This window comes from Lonchura striata, chromosome 1 (assembly GCF_050655825.1).
Source record: "Lonchura striata isolate lonStrDom1 chromosome 1, ASM5065582v1, whole genome shotgun sequence".
Taxonomy (NCBI): Eukaryota; Metazoa; Chordata; class Aves; order Passeriformes; family Estrildidae; genus Lonchura; species Lonchura striata.
Genome location: NC_140703.1, coordinates 5,071,190 through 5,097,947, shown reverse-complemented (window position 1 = coordinate 5,097,947; position 26,758 = coordinate 5,071,190). Strand labels below are relative to the sequence as shown.

The 26,758-nt window shown below is 37.6% G+C and overlaps 1 protein-coding gene across 6 annotated transcripts; it reads right to left on the bottom strand.

Moving 5' to 3' along the window:
- Nucleotides 1–25: 25 nt before the first annotated feature.
- LOC110473120 (suppressor of tumorigenicity 14 protein-like) lies at nt 26–26,672 on the bottom strand. Of its 6 annotated transcripts, none has more exons than XR_014955563.1 (16): nt 24,222–26,672; nt 23,442–23,566; nt 22,514–22,581; nt 21,227–21,540; nt 20,246–20,465; nt 17,340–17,479; nt 15,804–15,901; nt 14,817–14,929; nt 13,984–14,117; nt 9,060–9,167; nt 7,912–8,031; nt 7,177–7,360; nt 6,193–6,464; nt 4,987–5,123; nt 1,343–2,329; nt 26–1,252 (listed from the first exon to the last, which is right to left on the bottom strand). XR_014955563.1 is itself a non-coding variant. In XM_085579953.1 (16 exons), exons 5-16 carry the CDS (start codon nt 21,303–21,305, stop codon nt 2,171–2,173), a joined length of 1,764 nt encoding a protein of 587 aa, XP_085436079.1. In that variant the 5' UTR covers nt 21,306–21,540; nt 22,514–22,581; nt 23,442–23,566; nt 24,222–24,384; nt 25,105–26,672; the 3' UTR covers nt 26–2,170. The 6 variants fall into 6 exon arrangements, 4 of the variants coding, with proteins under 4 accessions (XP_085436079.1, XP_085436242.1, XP_085436130.1 ...); XM_085579953.1 differs by having other exon boundaries at nt 26–2,329; nt 24,222–24,384; nt 25,105–26,672; XR_014955567.1 differs by having other exon boundaries at nt 26–2,329; nt 6,284–6,464.
- Nucleotides 26,673–26,758: the final 86 nt, after the last annotated feature.

Below are 26,758 nucleotides of genomic sequence, written 5' to 3'. Positions count from 1 at the left end.
TCCAGGCAAAGGCACTCCATGAAAGTGAGCATGTCTTGGGTTTATTCCACAAGTAAAAATAAATACACATTGTATACATCACACCTTTTGGCTCTGAGAATCTTTAAAACTCTGGAGGACTGAAGGTGAAACTGAGCAGTCATCAAGATCAGAACATGTATCTGGATCCACAAAATCTTACACTAGAAAAGCTTTTATCTGGTTCTCACTACTCCTGCTGAATATCAGGTTCATTTATTTAATTTCTACTCACAATAGACCTTTCTACTAGATTTTATGAAACAAAAACTGTTCCTCTAAGACAAAGAGTTAATGATTACACAGATCTCACCATGCTAAGGCCAAAGTCCTTATTTTATTTTATATATTTATGAAGAAGCTGCTGAAAAAGGCTTTCTTTCATCTGGGGGATCTAACTTCCACACTTGGTGCATTTCTTCCATGTGAAATTCTGACCCTTCAACTTTACAAAAACAGGAAAGTCCAAGGCACCAATGCAATTCTGATTAAACCTGGACTTTAGAGTTTCAGAGGCACATCCAAACAAGTAAAACATAGCCCCTTGCAGTTTTAGCATGTTTATTAAAAAGGAAGATGTGAATAACTGAGTAGCCACTAAAGAAAAAACCCTGCTAACATACAGGCTTTGAATATAGCTTGTGCTGTAAGTTTGACACAAGCTGGGGCAAGATGCCCAACAGGAGAGAGGAAGGAAAAGCAATAGCATTGTTAAAAAGAGAAATCTCACTGCATGCAGATTACAGTGCTGGCTCTTCTCTTTTCTTTTTTTGTTTTCCCCACATGGTGCCAAAGGTTAAACAAAGGTTAAACAAAGGTCACGTACATACTGCAGAGTGAGCGTGCTCTGTGGACAGCAAGAAAAGGTGTACAAACTGCCAGCTTATTTTTAAAATATTTATATTAAAGGTGAAAGCTAAACATTTCCAAATACTGAGCACAGCTTAAAGACCATCTAAATGGTCTTTAGGCCATCTAGACAATTATTTTATTAAACTAAGTACTGGTATTCTGAAGTCACATAAAAAGCTTTGGAAACCTTAAATTGCCTGGATTTAGAGAAATAAATTCACCAAGAGATTAAAATGATAAAACCTAGTTTTACTACCAGGGTTAAAGGAATGTTGCTGTCATTTCTTATTTTGCTTTTCTTGAGCCCAAGGATGCATCCAACCACATAAATCCATTTTCCTTCTATGTCCACTTCAGTGTAGTGTGGCCTTGTGGGCACAGCCTAGAAAGATACCCAAAAAAAATTATTTCCTGAGCCTGAAACTCTGCTTACTGTGGACCAAGGAACAGATGAAAACCAATCCTAACCTACCAGGAACATGCTAAAACGTCACAGTGGATACCAGAGCCAGAGCTGGAGAAATACACCTGTAACATATTGCAAATATTAAACCCTACAGTTAGTTCAAATTCTAAAGAGAATTTAAGAAAGCATTATAGTTTCCTTTTGTTTAATGAATTACAACTCTTTCATTCCTTCCTTTTATTTAGACATCATCCCAAAGAACCTAAATTATACTCATCCGGTTATTTAATGAAAATTTCTTGCATCCTAGCAGTTTTGAACTATATATCTGGTATTTTTAAGAAAACATGTAGAGACTCCAAAAGTTACAGCCAAGAAAGTAAAAGTTATGCAGTCACACATAGCTATAAAGAATTAATCTCAGCTTTGTACACAATACACTATTATATTTTCAAGAACTATGAAATAATTATTTATGTTTATAATCCTGTAACATCCCTAAAGAGTTGAATATATATGGCATGTGGCCATTTTTATCCAGATATGCATTTGTGGAAACAAATATAGATAACAAGGGACAAGGAAGGAGAGGAGAAGTGTTGCGAATGAGCTATGGCTGGATTTTTGTTGCAGGTTATAATCCATTTTATTTTGTTTTTAAGGCAGTGCTGTTTCTGCAAATAGACATAAGGAAGATGAATCCATAAGGAATCTGAAGTTCCTCTGAGGCTGAACAGTTATTGCTAGATGAACCACAAATGATAGTTTCTTCATTAAAAAAGTATATTCTTTCACCATGGAGAAGCCAATGGCATTTTCGTGTTGGATCATCAGATTGACTACAGTAGGAAGCAGCTTTCACAAAGAAGGGATCTGCATTTTCTCCTTGGCTCATCAGTTTGTGTTCTGACGGATCCAGTCATAAAGAGCTGCCACCTTGGTGTACACACCGGGACGATTGCGCCGAGCACAGCCTTCGCCCCAGCTCACGATGCCAGCAAGGTACCACCTATTGCCTTTCCCTGTGCAGGCCAAGGGGCCTCCAGAATCTCCCTAAAATGAAGGAAGTCCAGCCATTAGTGCACACACACAGAGCACCGTAACACAAAACCAGGTGATTTAAGAACAGGAAGTACCTGCCCCTCTTTTTCTCAAATTAAAATTTAATATAAATTAAAACTTACTTCTGATATAATGTACCCAGCCAGATGTCATATTTATTAAATTATTTTAGCTTATGGGTGTAGTGCACTTATCAATATAAAGCCAATGGCAAGAAGCAGTTTATAATATTACTCTTTGATAATGTCCCATTACAGGATTCACAGAATAACTCACCAGCCCAAACAGGGAGAGAAGATGACAGGGATGGAAATAGGGAATTCTACTACAATTTGAAATCTACTATAAGGCATATCTCTTCTATTGTGTGTTAAATAGAAACAGAAAGATACCACACACCCCAAATCAAAAAAAGCCAACAAACCAGGGACAATTAAGTATTATCAGCAGTTTTATAATCAAGACTGAGTCTACAGTAGACTACTTTGTAGAAGCAGAAGAAGGAAAAAAGACTAAGCAATGTGCAAATAAGAACTGGCTTCTCAAACAGAACATGCAGGTTTGCTCAGCAATGCAGAATAATAAAAATTCCCATTCAATTCCATTCGGTGGATCAAAGTGCATTTGGGCTTATCAATGGTTTTTTTGCCTTTGATTACTTTAATCTTCTGTGAGCTAGTCTGTTGACAGAGCTCTGGGCAACTACTCTGCAGCTGTTCCTAATGCACACAAGGCAGTCAGCAGCCCCCAAATTGACCCTGGGGTTGTTTGAGCCCCCAGCTGCAGCCAAAACATGTAAGAGGTCAGAGAAAGCCACGTACTGAGAAAAGAGTAATAAACAGAAAACTTTCATCGCCCAACCAAATAAAATTATCTATTATGGTGGTACAAAATTATCTTCAGATAAGAGAAGAAGCCAGAGATCTTCCTTTCTCTCTGGCTGCTGTCATACTAGAAATAATAATAATAATAAATAATAATAATCCAGAAGACTGATGTCAAAGTGACTTGAGAAAGGAGGCTGTGTAGTCCAGCCAATTACTCAGCCAGTTCTGAAAGACCAAAGGGGTTGTACACCAGTGGGGAGAGGAAGGATCCTAAACAGAGGGACCAAGATCAAAGAACATCCTAGAGTGATATGAAAACAGTTGGAAAGGGTAATTTTTTTCTTTCTCATGTATCAGGTCCTCTAAAGATGAAAGGTATTTGGAAGCTTCACAGAACTTGTGCAACATATCCAGGAAGGAGTAAAACAGAACAGGACCCTTATAAGTCTGAAAGCATGTAAAGGGGGTTTAGGGTGCTGTGGGGCTTTCCTGAACTCCCAGTGTCATTCCTCTCTAGCACTGTACATGAAACACATTCTATATGTTACATCATATATATACTAATGATACATTGCATAATATAGATACTAGCGACAGAAAGGACAGATGCTACCCAAACTAAGAAATTAAAGACCCAAAGGTCCAACATGCTAGAACTCAGACACAGTGTATCATGCTGGAAATTGGCCAGTATGATATAGAGCTGAATTGGTTAAAAATTCCCATCTGAAAATTCAAGGGCATTACTTAAGCAACACATTTTTTTGGAGGAACACCACCCCTCTAACATATTTTAGCAAAACAATTCCAAGGGCAAAGTTTGCAGACAAACTCTACAGAATAATAATAATAAAAATAATAATTAATTTAATTAGGTCCTGGACACTGCAAGAAAATTCTACAAATAGTCTACTCTGTTAAAGAAATTTGACCCATCATGAATTACAATCCTGAAAAGTTATCCTATTGCATTAAAATAATAAAATATTACAGAAAAATTGTACCAAATTGCCTCTAATTTGGTCTAATATTCAGTAACAAAATTCTATCCCCTTTACATGGTATCTGATACTAAAAACATGTTTGTAAAGTTGATATTCATCATCAGAAGTTTGAACACCAATGAAGTACACAACTAGTGTACTAGGAAAAAGATGGCAGAGTCAGGACAGGTGAAGAATGTCCAAAAAGCAGTTTCTGATTGTGTGTGTAAACCAGCTGGGGTTTATAATTTACACTACTACTACTACACTGTGATGTAGTCACAACTTGTAATTATACACATGAATAAATGTTTGAAATTAAAAAGCACCATTGCAGCTGCAGTTCCAAAAGCTTTTCCTTTCATATTTCTTTGCAACTGTAACAATACATTACTTATCATACTTTTAGAGTATTTTAGCAATTCCACACTCAGATATTAAAAAATGATTAAAGGAAATTAATACAAATAGAATAATTCACAGGTGGACCTTTTATCGCAGATGATAACTTTTGTCTTTATATTTTTGTTCTCTTGTATGAAATATAAGTGTTGAAGATGAAAAAGAATTCTTGACATGTTTTACCCCTTGCATTTGCAAAATTATACTGAGAGAGTTTATGATGAATTTTATTCCTTATTTTGATGGGCTTTTAGTTGCCATGTTAAATTAACCATAAACTCACACTCAATTAAAAAAAAACTGAACCCAAAAACTAAACAACAAAAAAAAAAAGAAAAAAAAACCTTAATCCACCACACAAAGAACCTAAAACTCTGAAGAGTTTTCCAGTGAAAGCAAACATTCCTTTGTAGTTTTGACACCCATTCCAGATTACCTGGCATGCATCAACACCACCATCAAGGTTCCCAGCACACAGCATACGTGAAGTAATGAGATCATCATAGAGCTTGCTGCAAACACTTTGGTTAATCATTCTCACTCGAGCTTCCTGCAGTGTTTTGGCAAGATGACCTAGAAAAAAAATGCAAAAGGTATCGCAGAGGTTAAGGTGGCACAAATTTCTTGTAGAGATACCAATTATCAAAACGAAAGAGAATGAATTCCCACTCAAAATGTACCCAGCTAATGACAGCAGAGTAATTCCCTTCCCTTCAAATGCTGTTTGCTGTTTTCAAATTTTTGAAAGCTGTTGTTCACATTACCCTATAGCCATAGATGTTCCAATGGACCACCTTTCCATTTCCCTAGCCTTTATCCTTATGACCTTATCCTACCAGAAAGTAGTAAAAGTGCCATGCAAATTGTCAGATAAGACTGCACACAGGGTGACTAAATTTGAAAACCAATTCAAATTGTGCATGAAGCTTTTTGTTATTATTGAAACTGTGGCTGTGCTTCAAACAACATCCAAATCCTACAAAATGCAATTTCTATATTGTTTTCCATCCTCTCAGTTCTAGGGAAGCAACTGAGGAATAAAAAAACCCAAAGGACAGTCTGTAACTCACAAATGATACTAAGACTTTAATTCTGTACCCCACAGGCTCCTCTGCCACCCCTCTGAGTGTGCATTTTTTCTGCTTTCCCACTGCAGCTGGTTGCTCCAAGCTACACAGAGGCAGAACTCTTTATGAGGCCTTTGATAAAGACAGAGAAAATGAAAGATCCTCCACATTTTTTTTTGCAATTATTGCTGCTTATGGCTCCATGTTGTCAATCGGAAAATAATTCTTTCTCTGCAATAGTTGCAATAGTTACTGATCTCTTTTCTTGCAAGGTTCAATTCATCAGATTAAATGAGTCATGAACATGAAAATGGGCACATTTTTGTAAACCTATAATAATCATTTGCATTTCAGTGATTTGTGACACCTGAGTATGCATTTTGTCACTTATCACTTGCTATCCAAGCAACCATTCAGAATTCACAGACTGTAGCTAAGGAGATCTTTTCTAGCTTTTTATAGACACACTAAATATACTACATGAAGAGTTTTTTGCTTACAAGTATAAATATTCCATTGTTAGAGTTTCAAACTTAGCCAAACTTGCAAAAAGCATATCCAGGAAATGAACATACTATTTTCTTTTATGGCTCCCCAGCCAGTTACATAGCAGACAGTTCCATAAAGAAACACTCTAGAGGTGCTGGGTAAACAAATGGGCTGTACCAGCTCACTGAAGAGTACAGGTGTCTCCATTTCCAACAGGGCAATGTCATAGTCTGAGATAGATTGGTCATACTGTGGGTGGACAATAATCCTTGTGATTGATCTCATAGCTACACGATTGCTCTTTTCATTAATAGTATGTGAGCCCATATACGCTCTCCATCCCATTGGAACAGAGTATCTGTAAAAAAAAAATGGTTTTAGAACATCCCATTGGAAATCAATGCAATGTTAGCTCACTCCGTTTTAACTACCTTTCAGTATTTGAGGACATTCATCAAAACTAAGTACATGGAGTAGAATATGACTTCAGAAGATAGATGCACTCTAGTCTCTGTCTGCTAAGACATTAAGCAATGTTTTTACTTGCTATTATGAAATGAATTAATTTCTTGGATTTATAAAACCAACTCCTTGCTATGCATCATGCTTTGGAACTCATAAAAGTATATTCTTAAACTCTATCTCCTCCTTAACACACGTAGGAGGTATGCATTTTCAATTTTCACTACCTAAACTGAACATCAATCAGATTTTTGCTCATTGATCAATATATAGGACATGTACTGGGATAAAAGGCCATAGTATTACTCAGAAAACTCCTGCCTTTTGAAAAGAAGGAAAAAAATTAAAAAAGGTGTTTGCCCTACATCTAACAGAACAGTGTTCTGTCATGCAGGATTTACTGGCAATAGAACCAGAGAATAACTTCAAAAACTGAAGACTTGTAAAGCCAGCAGACAACACCAAGTGTTTACATAGTGAGGTCATATCACCAAGTTATTACCTGGATCAACTTATCTAAGCAAGGAATAGCTTCTGCAAATTATTGAAAGTACCACTGTAAGGTTATTAAGCTGCAAATACTCTAGAACAGTATAATTTCCTCATGCCTTGCAGAATCAGAATCCAGGAAGCAATGGGCAGCAGATATGAGCCACTTGCTGGAGATGACAGATGCACCACACACGTGGCCACGTGCCCCCATCTGCAAACTTGCTTGCCAAGGCCACTTCTCAGATCTCGCATCTTCACCTCCAACAATTCTGGTTTCCTTAAGTTGGTGTCTTCCACAAGCTAACAGAAATAATTTAATAAATTAGTAAAAAGCCCACCAGTTAATTCCCTTCGCCATGCTTGGCACAAACTTTTACCTTTAGACCTCACTGTGCAATTGGTAAAAAGGTGAGTGCCCATTTTCACTCAATGGGCAGGTCAGATACAAAGCAGTCATTGTCTATCTTCCTGTGTAGCTTTCTAAAGAGTTGAGTAACTCCAAAAGAGGTTAAGCACAATTTAAAAGTTCATTTGAATCATTCTTGTCACTATTCTCTCCTTACAAACACAGCTTTACTGTATTTCATTCAGCTCAAAAAAGCAGCAAGACCTACCCAGCTTACCCTGAATATGCATTGCATGAAATAAGTCATCATAGACAGAATAGATGAGTTGATTTAAAAGAAAAGTGCAAAATTCAAGACAGACATTGGCATACAGTATTGCCAGAAAATTATTTTTTTAAAATTCATATTTTATTTAACCAATTCTTAATCCAATAATGCTTTATAATAACACAAATTGCTGATTTAGTTTCCTAAGTAACTAACAAATCTTAAAATAAATGTTACCACAGTTCATTTCATCTGATCCATCTGCACAGTCTCTCTTCCCATCACACTCAGGATTTGGTTTCAGCAAGCACTTTCCATTGAGGCATTTGTATGCATAAGGGGAGCAACTTTTGTAGGCTGAGATAAGAGAGAGAAGATAATGTCACATGTTTGTAGTCATGATTTCAAATTATTAACAAAACCTTGCACATTCTGGAAGTTGTTCAAAGCTACACATTCTAGTCTGCTTGAAGAAGTAATCTGTACTGGTGTAAACTGGTCCCTCAATGGAGAGGGGACAGGAAATGATCCACTCCAATTAATGATCTCACTAATTACAGCCTCCACTGTTCCTGAGAAAAAAGAAGGCACTCCTACTGTCCACACTCCCATTTTACACAACTCTAACTGAGTAAGTGTGGCTTCTCAGATCTGTTCATTTTCCTTCACCAGCACTACTGGTATTACAAATCATAAATCTTCACAGCATCTTTTCATTTTCAAGTGAAACTGAGAAAACTGCAGAAGAGCTTCATACCTCCCTCCTATCAATTTCTGACTAAGGACTATCACAGTTTACTATGTGAGAATCCTGATAGATCTCAGCAATTGGCTTCCATTACTATTATTCTTATTGCCAGTTGTTTACAAGGACCTCTAAACAGTGGGAGGTAGTTTTTTTTCAACAAAGATTTACTCCTGGCTACCCCAAGATTGAAAGCAAGACAAAAATTGCATAAGCAAAATGCAGCAAGTCACTAGGGAGCCATTGGTAGTACCAGCAATGTCCACAACCATTGTGATCTGCAATAAAAAAATAAAAATCAGTGTGGCAAAAGTCCCCAGCCTACTACGTTTCTCTTCCTTAAATTATGTGATACTGATCTGGCAGCATCTGGGGGAAAAGTGCTCTTCCAACAGGATCACCAACAACATGTGGCTTGGTTTTTGTACTAAAATCCTTGTTTTCTTGGATTTTTCTTCATTAATTGTCTAAACTCTCCCCAAACCTAGTTTTACTCTGCATAATTTATGTTCACTCTTATGAAACTTTTACTTTATGCCATGGGAAAAAATATCTAGAAACAACGCATGCAACTGTTAAAATATGCATATTCCTGCTTCTGCTTTCTACCATCTTTTGGAAAATACCTAAAAATACTTACAGCAGTTGTTTTCATCACTGTCCTGCCTGCAGCTGTCATCATCTTTACAAGACTTATGCTGAGGTTTACACTTCCCATCACCACAGTTCAGTTGTTCTGGATTACAACCTGAAGAAAAATGGTCTGTAAATTTCTAATACAAACAGCAGACCAACAGCCACATGCTACCCTCCCTGCTAGAGGTCACCTGGATGTTTCTGAGCCATTTCTGTCAGACATTTATCTACCTTGGTTTTGATAGTATCCAGTGACAGAGAGACTTGTGCTGTATTCTCTGACCTTGGGTTACCTTCTGGTCACTGTTTCTGGCATCTTTTGGATGTTCCCTCTCTTCTTTGACATGTGGTGCCTAATTTAGGTACAGCACTCTAGCTGGTACTAGAGTACTGTAGATCACCCACTGGTAATTTTCAAATCCCTGTCTTACATCCTAGTATGACACCAGACACACTAAAAAAACAAAAACCCAGAACAAAGACAACTAACCAACAAAACAACAAATACAAACAAAACTCACAAAGAGTATTTTGTGACTTCGACTCACAAGTCAGATTTTGAGCAACAATCATCCCCCCCAGCCATTTTTTTTTTTTTTTTCAAAAAAAGCAATTTGGGCAGTCCACATGCTTGTTTAATTATCTCCATTCAGATCTTCACAAAATCGCAGAATGTTCTGAGTTGAAAGTGACCCACAAGGATCAACTTCACATTTCAACTCCTGGCCCTGCACAGCACCACCCCTGTTGGAAAGGATGGATAAATATAATTGCCTGGCAAAAGATTTACAATAGTACGGCCAGGATGAAAACAATCCCCCGTACTGGCTGGACAATACCCTTACCTACAGATAAGTCTAAAAGTCAAATATACTGTTCCATCTCAACCCCCAAAATATATGGGGCACCTGTAACCCTCCCCTAAAACATCAAGTGCCTGTAACCCCATTGGCCCAAGCCTTGTTCCAGCCCACCTTGAAGCCCCCTGATAAGGGGTCTCTGAGGGGCTGGATGTTCTCTTGGAACTTCCCCTCTCTTGGATCTTCCCCCCTATTAGAACTTCCACCCTTTCCTAGAGCATCCTCTTGTCTCTCCCCCCCCCACATCCTCTCAAGCCTCTCCACATGCTGCATCTGGCAGCTCCAAGCAAGACCTTTCTCCATCCCTAATAAACCTGATATCCCAAGAGCAGCCTTGAGAGATCTCTCATCTCCATTCATCTAAACCATCCTGGAGCACAGCGTTCCTCACACACCCCCAAGAGTCACACCCTGTGCTTGAGGTCATTTTCCAAACGCTTCTTGAGCCCTGGCAGCCTTGGGGCTGTGACCACTTCCCTGTTCCAGCGACCAGCCACCCTCTGGGTGAAGAACCTGTTCCTAATATCAAACCTAATCTTCCCCAGACACAACTTCAGGCCATTCCCTCGGGAGTGTCACTGGTCACCAGAGAGCAGAAATCAGAGCTGCCCCTCCCATTCCCCTCAGCAGGAAGCTGGAACTGCAGTGAGGTCTCCCCTCAGTCTCCTCTGCTCCAGGCTGAACAGACCAAGTGACCTCAGCTGCTCCTCCTACAGCTTCCCCTCAAGGCCCTTCACCATCTTTGTTACCCCCCTGTGGACACTTTCTAATAGTTAATTTTTTATTTTGTGTGCCCAAAACTGCCCCCAGGACTCGAGGTGAGGCTGCCCAGAGCAGAGCAGAGCAGGACAATCCCCTCTTGCCTGGTTGGTGATGCTGGGCCTGATGCTCCCAAGGACATGGATGTCCCTCCTGGCTGTCAGAATATGCAGACTCATATCCTTGTTTTTATTTTTCTCCATATATATTCTACAGCCTTTCAGGACCACATTCCTCTTAAATACATCCATCTTTCAATTCTATAACACTTTTCCTATTTCATAAGCATCTACTCTAATCCATAATTTAGATAATGAACAAAAATTATGTGACATTCCGTAACAATACTGGCGGAATGACTTTAAAAATATCCTTCCTCTTTGGCAATGAGTCTTGACCAGTCATTCTATGGAAACAGTTTGCTGTATTTTTTCTTCCCCACATTTTCTTTATGATAAGCTTGTCACATAAAACAGTGTCAAAGTACAATTTATTTATTTATCCTCTCACAGCAGGGAACTAAAACGAAATTTTAAATCTCCATGCTGGTTTTAATATTATTTTCACTATTTACAAACAGCTTACTTTGGCTACTTCTTGTGTATTTTTTTTTTCCTTTGGAAGGTTAACTTATAAAGCTTGGTGTAAAATTCCTTCTTGATTTTTCTGACCTCCCACTCTTTAAAGAGACACATTACACAGCCTCTTTTCCACACTTTTACATCTTCACCCACATATTTCATGTGATCTTAAAGTATGCCAGCAGTAGTTTAGAGATAATTTCAACTCTGTTCTCAACTTTGTGGAAGAAACCATTTACAGAAAACAACAAACAATTGCTGTACCCCAATCCAATTCATCACTACCATGTGGGCAGCCTTTCCAGCATTTGAACTGATTTCTTGAAGGAATGCACATTCTGTCTACATATATAAGGACAAGCTAGAAAAATACTAAATCAATTACACTGGCAATATTGATACAGTCTAAATTAAGTAATGTAGGACTCTACCATGAAGAAATATTAAAATTATTAAAATTAAAGTTTGTGTAAATTGTAAAATAATTTGAATATTAAAAAAAAAATCTTACTTGGCACAATCTGTCAAAGATTTTTATCAAGCAGTCTGAATTAAATGAGTCACCTAAATAGCCTTAGTGAATTGAATTCACATTAATTGCCTCTACTCTAAGGGTTGAAAGTCATTTACCACAGATACATAACTACTTTTAGGAAGCATTTCTTTAATTTGTTAAGGGAATGTATTCAATACATGACCATCTAAGGAAAAGAAAAATAAAAACAAAACTAAGCATTCTCTTTAGTATTCCAAATATGTATTTCCTGATATTAAAATTTTGTAGAAATTAGAAATGAAAATTAGAATTACTAATTAGAAATTAGTACTGCATTAATCTCTGTGTTACTACACTCGATGTCTGATGTGAATAAGTGCTTTATGGAACACTTCCCAAAACTTGCAGTATTGTATGAAACAGCCCTTGACCAAAAATTTCTTTTACATTCACATAAACTATCTACTAGTATAGATGGTAAGTTGTTTCTTTACAAAAAAAGTTTGTTCTCTTTGACTCTTTCAGGTGTGCAAGAAAAATAAAAGTCTCTGAAAGACTAAGTAGCTCAAACCACTCCTCTTTCTGCCCAAGTGAAATAAAATGAACTTTTCTCCCATTTAGCACCATGGGCAGATTAAGAGCTACATAGATAGAAGAACCAAATCCATTTGTCCCACAGTTGTCTAATCAGCTGCAATCTGGAGTAAATTAGTCCTGTTCACTGCCTTGCAGTGATGTCAGTGAGAGGAAAGCACACACCACCCAGCCAGCACAAGCTCCAAGCAGGAGTGTCTGCATTTTCTTGTCACCTCTCTCTGAAGTTATCCAGCTGATGGCATTTGCTTTCCAGGTCAGCTCAGAGCAGAGCCTGTGACATTTAATAGCTGTGCTTTGATGGGCAACCAACAATGGGGAAAAAACTGACCTCAGGTGGCTCACTGCAGGCACTGAAGATGTGGGAAAACATGAATTTAGCTTTTTCCTTCTCCTATTTCTACTGCTGCAGGCTAGGCTGATACAGGCAAGAGCTCTTAATCCATGCTGGAATCTCAGACAGCATTCACCAAACTATTGCATCAACTTAATACTGACACATGACAGCCACTCCACTCCTCCTGATGAGTCTTTATACAGAGCCTCCTGATTGTGACTAAGAACTGATTAAATAACTTGGAGCCATCTGCCTTCTGCCTCAGTGCTAGGAACAGAGCACGCAGATACACAAAATAAAGACTGGATTTTCTCTGTTAAAAAAGGTGCTCCTAGGCTTAGACTCCTAAATATTTTTGAGGCAGAAACCAGAGTAACTAAAAATAGTTGGCAACTTTTTCTGGTAGAAAGAGACCCGCACTGGTGGAAGAAGAAATCCCTGAAAATTTGTTTCTTATAGAATGACTGACCACAAAATGTGCCACTTATTTAGAGTGAAAGGCATGAAACAAAAATCTTCACCAGAAACCTTAATACTTAAATGCTTCTATGTCAACAATGAACAGAACTACATTCTGACAAGCAAGCTGAGGTTTTGAAGAGGCTTCTCAAAATTAACTGATCTCATGAAATCACAGAGAACTTTACCTAGCTAGATGTTAACTGGGTAAAATAATCCGAGATTGCATATTTTTTAAGAAATGTCACAAGTAAATATGTGTATCTCCTGAAAATTCCTGTTCCACCATCTGGAAGACCCTCAAAATCTAACCTTGATCTAGAGGTACATAGACTGGGGATTTAGGAATCCCCAGTCATATTTCTGCAACATCTTCTAGCAAGTGGTCCTCTTTGACTGCCAGTAAAACTTAAATAGTTTGTCTAAACCTGGAAACTCATCTAGATCACATTGAATTATGATTTTAAAGAGAAGATTAAGTATTCATGGTTAACTTTGCTTGGCAAAAGAGTCATGCTTAGAGGCTTTCTGCCATTCTATTTTCGTGTTGTAGCTTGGCTATTTTAAGCTGTCAGCAAAGTGCCATATAACAGATCTACAGAAGCTGAGAAATTTTGCTCCCCATTTTACAGAATTGTTGATAAAAGTTAGAAAATAAGTACTAGCTTCTAAATGCATCTTATGTCTAAATTTGTACCTCTCTTTGGTCAACCAAAGACAGAACTTTTTACACTTTTGTCTCCTGCAATAAGGTCAAGAAAATAGCTAGGTTCAGTTGTATACAATCGGTCTGTCAAGCAGGGTTTCGCCTTAAAAATTAAACCGTGTGCTTAACAACTTACGGTCTGTGTGACTGAAAGCTTTGTATTCAATATAAAACCCTCTGTGGGTGACCAGCTCATCAGAATGGAAGTTGATTGCAACAGAATAGCCATATTCTCTGTTCCTGTTGTTTTCTGAAAGAGCTTTACAGTATCTAGCAAGGCAAAAGTGAGAAATATTAATTTCTAACCAAACTGTCCACTACCATCCAGCTATGTCTCATTTTACTGAGTGGTGTCAAAAAGCTTTAAGATAATGCAATAAGGATCAGCTGTATTTTGGTGTTAAAAGCTACACAACAGAAGTTTTAGAAAGCCTAATTATGAATTTCTCCCACTCTGTAACTTCTTTGGGATTAGAGGACTTTGAAACAAAATACAGCAAGATGATCAATATCAGGATCTGCCTTGTAAACACAAACTGCTTCAAGCATGCTTGTTTTCAGTTTTCCCATTTAGGTTTGTAAACCCAAAAGTTCCACATCCAGGAAAAGGAAAGGATTAAATAATTCAGCCAAATCCAACAGCTGTTGCTTGTTTCAATATGTTCCTTCCAAGAGACAAATTTCTCTGAATAGCTTTATTTTTAGTGTTCGTGTAACAATGGCAATCATTGAAGAGCAAGTGGTAAAGAAAATTAAACTTCTGATTACACAAACTCTTCACCCACATCAAGACCACAGCCAGGAATTTACAGTTCAGCTGCAGCTGCATAAAATCCTGTCGTTTTCTACATTATTGCTCTAAGGGGAACAAGAGAAAAAGTAAATACCTGTAAGAAAAAAACAGGATGCCTAAATGTGCAGAACTGCAAAGTGTAAATCAATATGCCAGAAAATAATGTATTTACTCACCTAACTCCATCAATTTCTAGCCAGTCTTTATCACATTTACTGGACCCTGGAGACTTCTCTTGAATTTGTATTACAAGAATTTTTATTGAGAGCTTGTAGCCAGGCAATGGTGCCTAAAAATCAGAAGACAAAAACCCTGATGTGCATTAATAAAATGAATACAGCCTTTGCTTCCATGTTTTTCTGTGTTTTACTGGATTGAGAGTACTGCATTTCTATTATTGAAATTAGCACCTCTGAATAACCAAAAAACTTTGCTAATTTAAACATCTATAGAAGTCTTTTTAGACCCTAGACTGTGCCTGATGAAGGAGTGTAAACCTGTCTGCAGCCAGCATAAAGCACTATTTCTGAGGTTCATACTAGATTTGTAATGCCATATGTTCCTCTTCTGCACAGAGGTGAGAGTTTTGTGCTATAAGATGCTAATAATACTGTGAAAGGTAGAGAATTATCAAGTTATATACGTGAAAAGTCTTCTTTACCAGGGAAACTAAAAGAGTAGCTAAATGCTGAATGGAACAATAGACTGACATATTAGGCAGTTGGTAGAAATCATGAGCAGATTTTAAGTCTTGCCAGAGGACTTGCTTGAAATTCAGAGGTGAATTTCTGAGCCAAAGAAGGTCCTGGCTCTGCAGAATTCAGGGAAATACACTGAGGCATGATTTACATGACCACTTTTTTCTTTTTGACATAGAAAAAAAGCTCTGATTATTTTTTTTTTTTCTGGCTGCTGGGATTTGTCATCTTACACATTAATTTGTTGCTGTCATAAATAATGCTCAAACTTCTGGAAGTTGGCAATATCTCCCTCCCATAGCTGGCACCTTACATAGGACAGGAAGGAAATGCCTGAGAAGTCAGGTTCAGTGATCTCACTAGGTTTTCTCCGTTTCATCCACATCAAAAGCCATTTCTCCCAGTTTTTTGTCTACTTAAGATAAAGAAAACTCATCAGTACTCAGAAGAGTTCCCAGCACATACCTTGATGATCCAGGTGCAGTCGATGTTTGGTGGATAATAACTTGGGTAATAAGGGGAACTCAGTGTCCCATTCCAGGAAATGAAATGACCACCACATACTAGGAGAGAAATACATCAGCAAGGAACACAATTATCTCAGCTGTACAGAAATGCAGAGTTTACTTCTTTTGCTAGAACCCTTCTCTGTGTGTACAGAGTTAGAAGAATACACTTGGACAGTATTCAACTCACATTTTCCCTGTATTAACTGAAAATCACTTAACTTCCACCCCCAAAAAAACCTGAATTTCTCTTTTTTTTTGGATCAAATTACAACTAAGGGTAAGTACAAAGAGACCTCTGATTCAAGTTATTTTTTAAAAAAGCATTTTTTCATGGTAAGTGAAAGAAGCAACCAGATGTGGATGCAACAAACCTCCCCCTTCCAATTTACTTCTGACTTTTCTGTAGGAATTTTCAAAATTAAAAAGCAATTAGCCCAGTGAAGTGAAAACGGATTAATTTCATGTAAACAAGGAAGTTTGTATATCAGTTCTCAGTTTGCAAATGCCATATTTGAACAATTCCTTTGAAGTTTTATTTTCTACCAAGGACTCTCTTAGATACCCAGTCCTTAGTGCTTTTGGGTCCCTTTAGGTAACATTGTGAATGCAAATTTGAACATAACATAAGATAATTTTGAAATGAAAAAAAAATCTTGTAGGAAAACCTGGGCTAAATGTAATTTGAAATGCTTATCCTCAGAACTATAAAGCCATTTTAATTAGTAATGTGCATGGGATAAGTATTTGGGTAAGCAGCACGCAGAGAGACATAAGCTGAAACGTGGAAGCTTTGGAGGAGTTTGTCCTCAGTGATTTGGTCCGCATGTTAAAAATGAGTCCCTTGATTCATTGTCAAAACTCTTTCACTTATACCTTACCAAATAACTGTGGCTAAACTTGACCCTGTCAAACCCCTTTATCTCTTCTAAAATTAATACTAATTAATACTGTAGTAAAATCCATAATACCTCATGTAAAATCCATAGTACCTCATAGGTTTGGAATGTACATCTTAGGTTTGGAACACATTTTTCTTATTCAGTTAACTACACTGAATAATGCATTCAGAAAAAGAACAAAGATAAATTAAAAGTGTTTGCTCTTGTTTTCCATGTTCTTTAAACACATTTTCTATGATCTGCGGATACATTGCCAAAAATGACAAAAGTAGCTGCTCTGGCACTGGGGCTATCTAGCTTTGCCCAGACAGATAATATGTGTGTCTGTCTGTCTGTCTGCTCCTCTGCCACTACTCAGTGTTACCCATGCAATGACCAGCAAGGAAGGCTTGAGTAATTATTGGGAAGACAAAGTCTCCCAGACCAAAGGATGTTCTCTCTTTGTTCAAATCTCAGTCTTCTGTAAAGTGGATCAGAATGATAATTCCCTGTTTTATATGCCACCATTCCCTCCCCCAGATATATTCAAGACAATATCAACTTTTTTAGAGGCAAAACCAGTAATAAGTGTCCTTCCATCAGATGCTACATACTGATTTTAGGAACAGCTTGAAAGTGAGCTTTTAATATATTGCTTTCTCCTCTTTGATCCAGTGAGAAGGTAAGCAACATCACATTACTCGATGAAGTCAAACGCACAACAGAAGGAGTCCAGGCCCCAGGCCCACACCATCTGGAAGATTAAAAAAAAAAAAAAAAAAAAAAAAAGAGTTAAAAAAAGTAATCCCAAAACATTTCCCACATTTCTGTCATCTTGCTGGGAAACAGGGCAGAAGTAACACTGATCTGGGCATCTGTGTTTTAGAAGCATTCCCTTGGCTACCACTTCCCTTTTAGTTCTTATTTTTTTATTTTTATATTTATTTATTTCCCTTTTATTATAACACAGGATGCTAGGGCTTCCCAGCATTGAGGTTAGTCATTCTGCATGTACATCACTGTTTTCTTGCTCAACAAGTGCCCTGGAGTTTTCATACCTATAGAAGCATCAGAAAGGCAATGCCAGATTATGTTACTTCAGTGGTGATAGTGGCACTGAGAAGCAGAGGTTAGGAATGAAAAGGCAGCAAGTGCCAGTGCAGCATCTGTGCAACAGATAAACCCAAAACATTTTCAATCTATCCACATTCAGCCTGGTTTTGTGTCATAAAAGCTATCACACCCCATGCTTGGTAGCTATTACTTCCTGTTGCTCTTTTACTTGTGAGATGATATTTCTGGCATCTGCAGTTCACTCTTATGCTTATTCCATTTTGCAACCCACATCATATTCCTTTTAGGAATATGATATTTGAGACTTTTTTTTTTCATTCATTTATAGCTCAATGATCCTTGTGGGTCACTTCACTCAGAATATTCTGTCATATCTGTGAACCTATATGTTAAAAATTTCCAACAGGTTTCTCTTTTTCCATGCACTCAAATTAAAGCAATTAAGATTAGACCTCACAGTAACAGATTATTTCCATCACAGCCCTGCATCAAGTTCTTTGATGTCACTGAGATCCAGATTGGCAGCTTCAAAATCAAATGTTTTAACCTTAAATTGAAAGTAGTTTTCTGCTGCTTTAGCAGGCTATTCCTTTTATGTGTTTGAAGTGAGCCACTAGTGAATGAATCTCTGCTTTGCCTCTCCTGCAGACATTATTAAATCCTTCTTATCATAATAGCTGACAAAGCATTTATAAAATAACAACATAAGTCCTCTCTCCATGTGGAAATATTTCAGCATCTTCCTCAACCCAGTCAACAGCCTGGCATATCTTCTCTCTGTGCCTTCTGTCATGATATCATCAGAAAAGCAAGGCAAGCTGTGAGAAGAGTTGTCCACGTGAGATGCTTACTCTCACAGCACACCTCACCATCTCAGCTGGAACAGATTTTAGGATTTGTCACTGAACAGATGTATTACTGCAGTTTACAGAAACTGGAGAGAATCAGTTCAGTCACCATACGTGACCCTAGACCTCAACATCAGGAAATAATAGCTGCCACAGTTACTGGCTGTCATAGATATTGGACATACTTATTAGTTCTACTGTATCCATCTTAAATATGTCACTAGGCTGCTTTTGACCCAAGCACAAAACTAACAGACCTATGCAAAACAATGCATTTTCTAGGGTGGCAGTAAAAGCAACCAAAAAAATCAGGTTTTTTTTTGAGGTACCATCAGGTTTTTAAGAAAATTTCAGTCATACAATTCTGTTTTGGTTCTTTAATAGACAGACATCAATGAACATTCTTGTATTTCATCTCGCAGCTTACTGCATCAATGTTCTTTAAATGTGTTACATCAGACACCTGTGTTGGTCTTGCTGTCTTCCAGGTGTCTTCATGCTCATGGCCAGCTTTACATTTATGGGTCCTAAAAAGCTGAGCCAGTGGTAAAAATGCACAATGGAGTAACAGGCACAGCAATAATCCATAATAAGTAGCAGAACAGATGCAGGCCCACATCAGGAATGGGATTCTCCTGAATATTAAGCTACAGTTTGAGCATAAATCCTTACAAAACTGCCTACTAAACTGTTAAGCTACAGTCTGAGAGTAGCCCCTGACAAAAAAAACCTCGTGTCCATTCCATGCCACAATGGCAATCTGTTATGTCTTGTTGCACAGGGAGTAATTAATACATTAATAGAGCTGAAGAGGACCACCTACTCAATTAAGTTAAAGCACTCCTAAACAAGTGCATTTCAGATTCCTAGCTGAATCTTCATGCCCAGCTAACCTCTACCTAAAAGTTCCTAAAAATTAAGTAAAGTTCCCCTCTTGAAACCATCCATCCTCAGATCCTACAGCTTGTTTATTTATTTGGTTGAGGAAGACAGATTCCTTGTTTGTGGAATCTGTGCTCAGACATGAAATTTTACTCTGAAAAGTAGGAGCAGTGTAGCCACTCAAATACCATCTGAACTCACTTATTTAGATAGACTACACAGTGATTCTGAGGATGGAGCCTTCCAACCTCCTATTATGAACAGGAATTCAGCTGTGACTGGGCTGCCGTAAAACATACGTTTTCTGAAAGTAATAGAATATAACACTCTAAAATAAAGTCTCTATCTTTTTGAGTTGTGAGAGTAATTTTATGGAAAAGAACACATTAGAATTAGTCATAGTGCAGAATAAACCCCACAGAAATTTATAACATGTTCCCTAGGGAAGGGGTCATGACACAAAGCCTGTCAGAGTTCAAGGAACATCTGGACAATGCTCTTAATCAGATGGTTTGGTTTTAGGTAGTCCTCTGAAGAGCAGGGAGGTGGACTTGAAAAACCTTATCAATCCCTTTCAATTGTTTTAGAAGATCTTTTCATCATGCTATCCAAGATTTTTAATTAAGTTGTGTTTCAAACATCACATTTTATACATCTGGTACAGTTTCAGAGAGCTTCTGTACAGCTCAGTAAAGCATCTTTGCTCTGTATCTTACCTGGTGATGATCTTGTTCTTCAGTGGAAGAAGGAAATCATATGCTGACAAGTGGTGTGATGCACAGCTCTCTGGAGTGACACCATGCTGAGTGATAACTACCAGTCTCACCACGTAATTAGAAGGAACTCTCAGTCTCCATTGATAAAAAGACTTTTTGGGATTCATCAGAGTTAGAGTCCTGTTGTTACCTGGCTTGGCATACAGGTCAAAGGATACTGCTACAAAAAAGTGTAGATCAGGATGGAGAAACTGTTAGATTGAAAGGCAAGTTCTTGGGTAGGATTTCAGACAAGGTAGAAACAATTATCTACCCACATTTCTTGATTCCACTAGTCCCTTTTTGCTCTTAGGTTTACAGCTCTGTTCCCTTTTCAGACTGCATCAGCTTCTCCTGCTCTGGCCAAGGGAGTACAAAGCCTCACCACCACGAGCAGGAGCTGATTCAGATGCAATTGCAACAATATCTGCCTCACACCTACTGCTTCCTTTGCCATTTTCTCTTCCTTCTCCATGCAATGAGAACAGTAAGTACATGAAGACAAATCTCGAGATGCGCTCGATATGAAGAAATCAGGCAAAGTGAATTAAAACTCTACATTATCTGACTGATCACTAATAACATACAACCAAAATTGCCTAATCACAAGCCAAATTATGTACAGTTTTTCATTTTTTTTGAGGTTTTGTTGGGTGTTTTTTTGCTTTCTTTTCTTTTTTTGTTTTAAGAAATGGCAAAAATAGGAGCCACAGCTCACTGCATTTCAGTGGGAACTAGTAAATTTTCAAACATTCTAGTCAGAATATCAGAATGAGGTATTTTCATCCAGCCTTCATTTGAAGCACAAGACATGGAGATTCCATGGCCTAGTTTAGTTCATATGCTCTACAGACATAACAATAACTCAAAAAATGCCATTTTTCTGTCACAGATTTCCACTACCCATCAAAGTAGTATCACTTAGGATTGAAGTATAATTACCTGATCTTAACATCATATCATATTCTGTGGAATCTGAAACTGAAATGTAATAATTATCAGCTACACAAGACAAGGACATGAAGTGGAGAAAGAAAAATAGACAGAATAGGTATTAAATGACAGGTACATTGTTACCAAAAAGCTCCATTGTAACAAGATCAAAATCTTCCTGCACAGAACTGAACAAGGGAATTGCTTGTTTACTACAGATTTCTTTTTGTTTCACTAGGGTTAATTTTTTAAGAGAAGCAACCATATCTTGTGGTGCCCAGAATGTATTCCAGAAGTAAGCTCGTAGCCCAGATTCTCCTTCACTGTGAAAGGAAAAAAAATTCACTATAAATACAGTCTAATTACTATTTTGGTTTTCACTGGTCTGCATTTTCAGCTGGCACAGTTTCATAGCCAGCTGAACTTCTGTGCCCAATAGTTGCTGCTAAACATGGTGACAAAAAGCTCTCTTGTTTAACAATTATTTTTGCTGTATTTTTATACAGTAGAACTATTTTTGACATATGCAGCTTAACCAGCTACACACTGAGACTGAAAACCACACCTTGAAATCCTTCAATAGTTTTTATGAAATTGGATGTTATCATCCCTGCTGTATAATTATACACTTTTAAGATCATACAACAGCTCCATACACATTGCAATTCATTTTTAATGGAAGTAGCACCATACAACAGCACAATTTCATGCTCCTACTTTGATACATCATTTCACACAATTTTTTGTTGAAATAAAGAATCCTTGAGCATAGACATACAAGTTATTACTTCAGTGATTTCACCACAATCCTTCTGAAATTGCCTGTGCACTGACCCTTCAGGATTTTCAGAAACTACCAGGATTGTAATAACCTGCTGCTCAATGGATTTACATTTCTTACCAGGAGCTCAAATAGTATTTTGCCCCAAATCACACATTTAAGGATTTGTTTTCAGACATTAAAAAAGAATTTCATTTGAATGGACAAAACCAAAATAAGACACTGCAAGTGCTGAATTGTTATTTCAAAAATTAAAAGTAGATTAATAGACAACAAAACAACCCATAGACTCAGGAACAATTAATCAGACTTCATTTCTTTCACCAATTCTACAGGGCAGGACAGAAGTCACACTATTAGCTTAGATCATATACTTAAATGCATTTCTGCATTTTTAATTCTCTTACAAAGATGTGCATTTTCTTCCAGATTGCAAATTTAAAATGCATTAAAGAAAAAGGGGAAAACACAGCTGAATAGCTCAAATTTCCACCATATGCTGACACAACACCTACCTGAAAGCAGCCACTACAGACTTCAAGTAGTACTTTCCCAAGAAGGAAGATTCATATGTTTCTGCCAACTGATAATGAAATAGTAGCAAAAGAAAATGTAAAATTATATTTTAGTGCCAGAATAACTTCTAGTACTATAAAGTGCTTGTCTTTTCATTCCTTCCTCTTCCTCACTGCCCTCCCCCAAATTACAAGAACTGGCCGTAATTTTCACAAAATGTATCAGATAAGGATCATAAATGTGCATTAAACACCACTAAAAATTTGCTTTTTCACATCACATTCAAGGCCATTGAGACAGTTCTTGATAATTAGCTGTGAAGAAAGTCTTTATGAATACATTTATATTTTTGTTTCAGTCTTTGAACTTCTAGTATCACCAACTTGTATTGGCTGTGCACAGAGCAGCTTTGAGACACCAGATTAGTTCTTTTGAGAAATACAAGCTAACAGAGAAGAGCTTTGTCTTCAAAACTGCTGTCCACATGTACCTAGGAAACAGCACTGATCTCACAAATAGAAACTCATAAGAAGGGCAAGAAAGCAAGCACTGTTGTGAGTGATAAGGAAAATTTTAAAAAGTGAAGCATTGATTTGGATGTGAAAGTAAAAAGAAAAAGGAAAATGTAGAAGGAAGAGAGTATGAATAAAGTAAAATAAAACAAAACCCACTCTCCTATTTCCTTCAAGACAAGTGATTTGTCCATAATCCTGAAACCTTATTACCTAGAAAATATTGACCTTACTCTAAGACACACAGCCCCATTGGTCTAGCTGTATTTCTAAATCTGAAAACTGCTAAGGCTCTTCCTAGCTTTAAACTTACTATTTCCAAGGGAAATAAAAAATGGCTAACCCGAGTCCTCTCCTCATTCCCAACTGCTTCTGTATAAACACAAAATATTGCCCTACTTATGTGGAAACTTACATAATTTTGGATTGCCTTTGCTTGCAGGATGAACTTCTGTGATGTTGGATCATTGAGGTCATTTGTATAAGTCAAATTAGGAATTTCTACACTTCCACTGATATAAATAAAGGAAAATGCTGGAGCTGAGAGGAAAAAAAAAAAAAAGATAAAAAATTACCACACCTAATAACATTACAGAGCAGGACACTTGCAGAAGTATGTGCTTGTCCTTGGCATTTGCAGATATTAGCTCTTAAGAGAAACATGCAGTAATAACTAGAGCACTGAGTCAGTCCCACTGACAGAGTAATGCCCAGCAGGAAAAGAAAGGAAGGAGAATAAAGGCTTAGGCAGGCATTTCTACTAGGAAGATTTCATTGTTAAGCTTCCAATATTTTTGCAGTACTCTCCTCCTGAAGAAACATGGCTTTAACAGCTATGTGTTGACATTTGGGGAAGTACATAAACAATTTAGGTACCCATTCTGTTTTTAAAAAAATAAAAGTGAAGAGAAAATAAACAAATAATTCCTATATGTTCCTGCAAAAGATAACACTTAATACCAATAATGATGGTATTCATGAACAGTGACAAAAAATAATTAACGATAAAATGCCTATTCTTGTACAACTACTCACTGGTAAATACTGTGCATTTTGTTGCTTTAGCAAAGACATTAAGGAGAAGGGAAAGTCAGTAGTTTATATACACACATTATGTGCTCAGCTGCTTAGTTCAGAGCTTTTCACAGTGCAAAACATCCATCCCACCCAGACCATGCTGGGGAGCAACACTTACACAGTGAGTAGTGCAGGAGCAGCACAATTGCTGTCACTGTTAAAGAAACTGTAGGTAATATTCCTAGAAGACATCTCCTCCAAAAACACAGCTTCACCCATTTGTAGAAACGATTCATCCTACCTTCTTGGTAGGATGGGCAGTCAGAAACACACAGACTTTCCTAGAGAAAGACCATGGATGGCATCAGTTAGTAAGAAAAAAAGAAGAGATGTTGTATCATATTTTGGTGTATTTACTCTCATAGTTTTAAAGAAATTAAAACTGAGATAAGATCTTTCACGTTATCAGCTAGGGCACACATAAAACCCTCACCTCTCTGGGCTATTTCCTTCTTGTATGCATTTCAAGCTGTGAAAGTGGGATGGTGGTGGGGGGGGATTTTTACCACTTTAGTTAAAAGCAATTTATGAAGAACAGGGATATTGTAAGTGCAGGCAAAATTTAATGGGAAGAAATGATGTTGTTTGACTTAATTCAGAAGGCTGCATTTTTTTAAAAATAATTGTGTTAAAATATATTAATATGTTATATAAAAGGAGGATATTAAAACTACATACTATTTTTTCTGACTCTAACACAACGCGTGACCCTCTCTCGAGTCTAGACACAGGTGGGTTGGATTGGCCATCAGGCTCAAACAATCTTCACCAGAATCCAACCAAGCACTCCAGGTAAACAATTCTCCAAACACATTCTACATGGGAAAAACAAGGAGCAGAAACAGAAATTGTTTTCTCTTTCATTTCTCTCTGTGCACCTCGATGAAAAATCCTGAGAGTGAGAGAAATGTGCTTACCACACAGGGGTCAGCGCAGGCAGGAGTAGACAGAGATAATTTATTTACTGATTTCTACTACAAAGTTTAGCTGGTGGCTCTTACCTGCCCTGCAGCACCTGGAGCTGGAATGCTGTACACAGAAATCCGGCTGGAGGGGAACGCCTGCAGCATGATGCTGTGACAAATGCCTTTTGACAAAGCTTGCAACAACTCCCTAAATGAACCCTGTTTCTTAACCAAAATAGCTGCTCTCCCCCCTGCACACACACTTCTCTTATTTCACCTCTACCACACTGCTTGAATGGGGAGCCAGCTGATGTGCAGTCAAAGAAGGTGGGCAGGGAAATGATCATCCCTGTAACTCTTTGTTCACCCGAGTGGCTCAGTAGGATACGGATCCCATCATTTGAAAGTAGATCACTTTTAGAAATATGACAGTAAGGAAATAATTTCTGACACAATGCGAAGGATATGCAAAATTAAATAAAAGGTCCCAGGACAAAATAAATGAGGCAAATTCTAATAAACACCCTGGGGAATTTATCGAAATATCTGTAACAGAGGAGAAGGGCTCAGTTCCACATATCACCTTAGTTTTCCAGCTTCAAGACCGTACCACAGAATAAATGTGGTAAGTAAATTGCAAACCAATTTATGTTCACATTTCCTGTTTGAAAGAAAAAGCAAGTTTAAGTCAGCAAACCATCAAGTTCAGCATATTCTGCATGCAAAATAAGAAAATCAAGGATGTGTGTGGGGAAATAATATATTTGTTACATGTTGAAGGAGACAGAGAGGAAAAAAAAGAGAATCTAGAAAAACAAAAGGAGAGGAAGTAATCTCAGCCGCAGAAAAATAATACAAAGGGAACAAACAAATCCCAACAGTTCACACAGATTGCAAAAGGGATTAACTGGAAGACAATCCTCACAGCTCAGAAATTCAAACTACAGCTGCAGACAGATGGCTTTTTTAAAGTCCTCTGTTTTTCAACCTGTCTCTGCTACACATACAGAACCTGCTGATAGACACTTTGCCCCTTCCTTCATGGAAAAGAAAAAAAAAAAAAATAAAAAGGCCTAGAGTAAACAAACTTATGATATAAAAATTATATTGTGACCTTTTGGAAACACCAGTTTTATTTCATCAAGGACAAGAGCATTGCAATAACACACATCACCATGTTTATGCATCTTGATAAGGCTGCCTGAAGCTCAAGAATTCAAATTCTTAGGTAGATGAACTTGAAAACGAAGAAATGAAAGCAGGAAATAAAAGTTAGCAGCTCCATATCATGCAGTTAATTAAAATGAAAGCAAGAGAAGGAGTAAGCATGCAACAAATCACTTATAGCAGCAGAATTTCTGATCTTCAAAATTTAGGGCCCTATGGATTTGAAAGGATTGCATTCACTTTTTACAGGGTCTCATCTCCCTTTCTCCCTGTCAGCAGGGAAAGCAGTATTTGCCAGAGTGCAAACAGCTCACTGCTACTTCTGTATTGGCTGCACACATCTCAGAAGAAAAGATGAGCAAGCCTCAAGCTCTCTGTTTACACAATCAATTGTATCTTCAGCTTCCTGACAGGTGAGTGCACCTGCACTTAGTTGGTGCCTTGAAAATTCAGTTGATTATTGCACCTCCTCCCATGTCTCCAGATATCTGTGTGGAACAACTATCACAAGGAACAACCTCCTCCTTTTTCACCAAAGCTCAAAACACTGATATTTATTACCCCCATATGAGAATTCCAGAAT

Coding starts and splice junctions, on each gene's coding strand:
- LOC110473120 (XM_085580004.1), bottom strand. CDS start 21,305: ATGTCCTTGTCTTGTGTAGCTGATAATTATTACATTTCAGTTTCAGAT. Junction 8,032..9,059: donor CAGTGATGAAAACAACTGCT/GTAAGTATTTTT, acceptor CTCTTATCTCAG/CCTACAAAAGTTGCTCCCCT. Junction 6,465..7,176: donor CTGGATTCTGATTCTGCAAG/GCATGAGGAAAT, acceptor TTTTTTTTACAG/ATACTCTGTTCCAATGGGAT.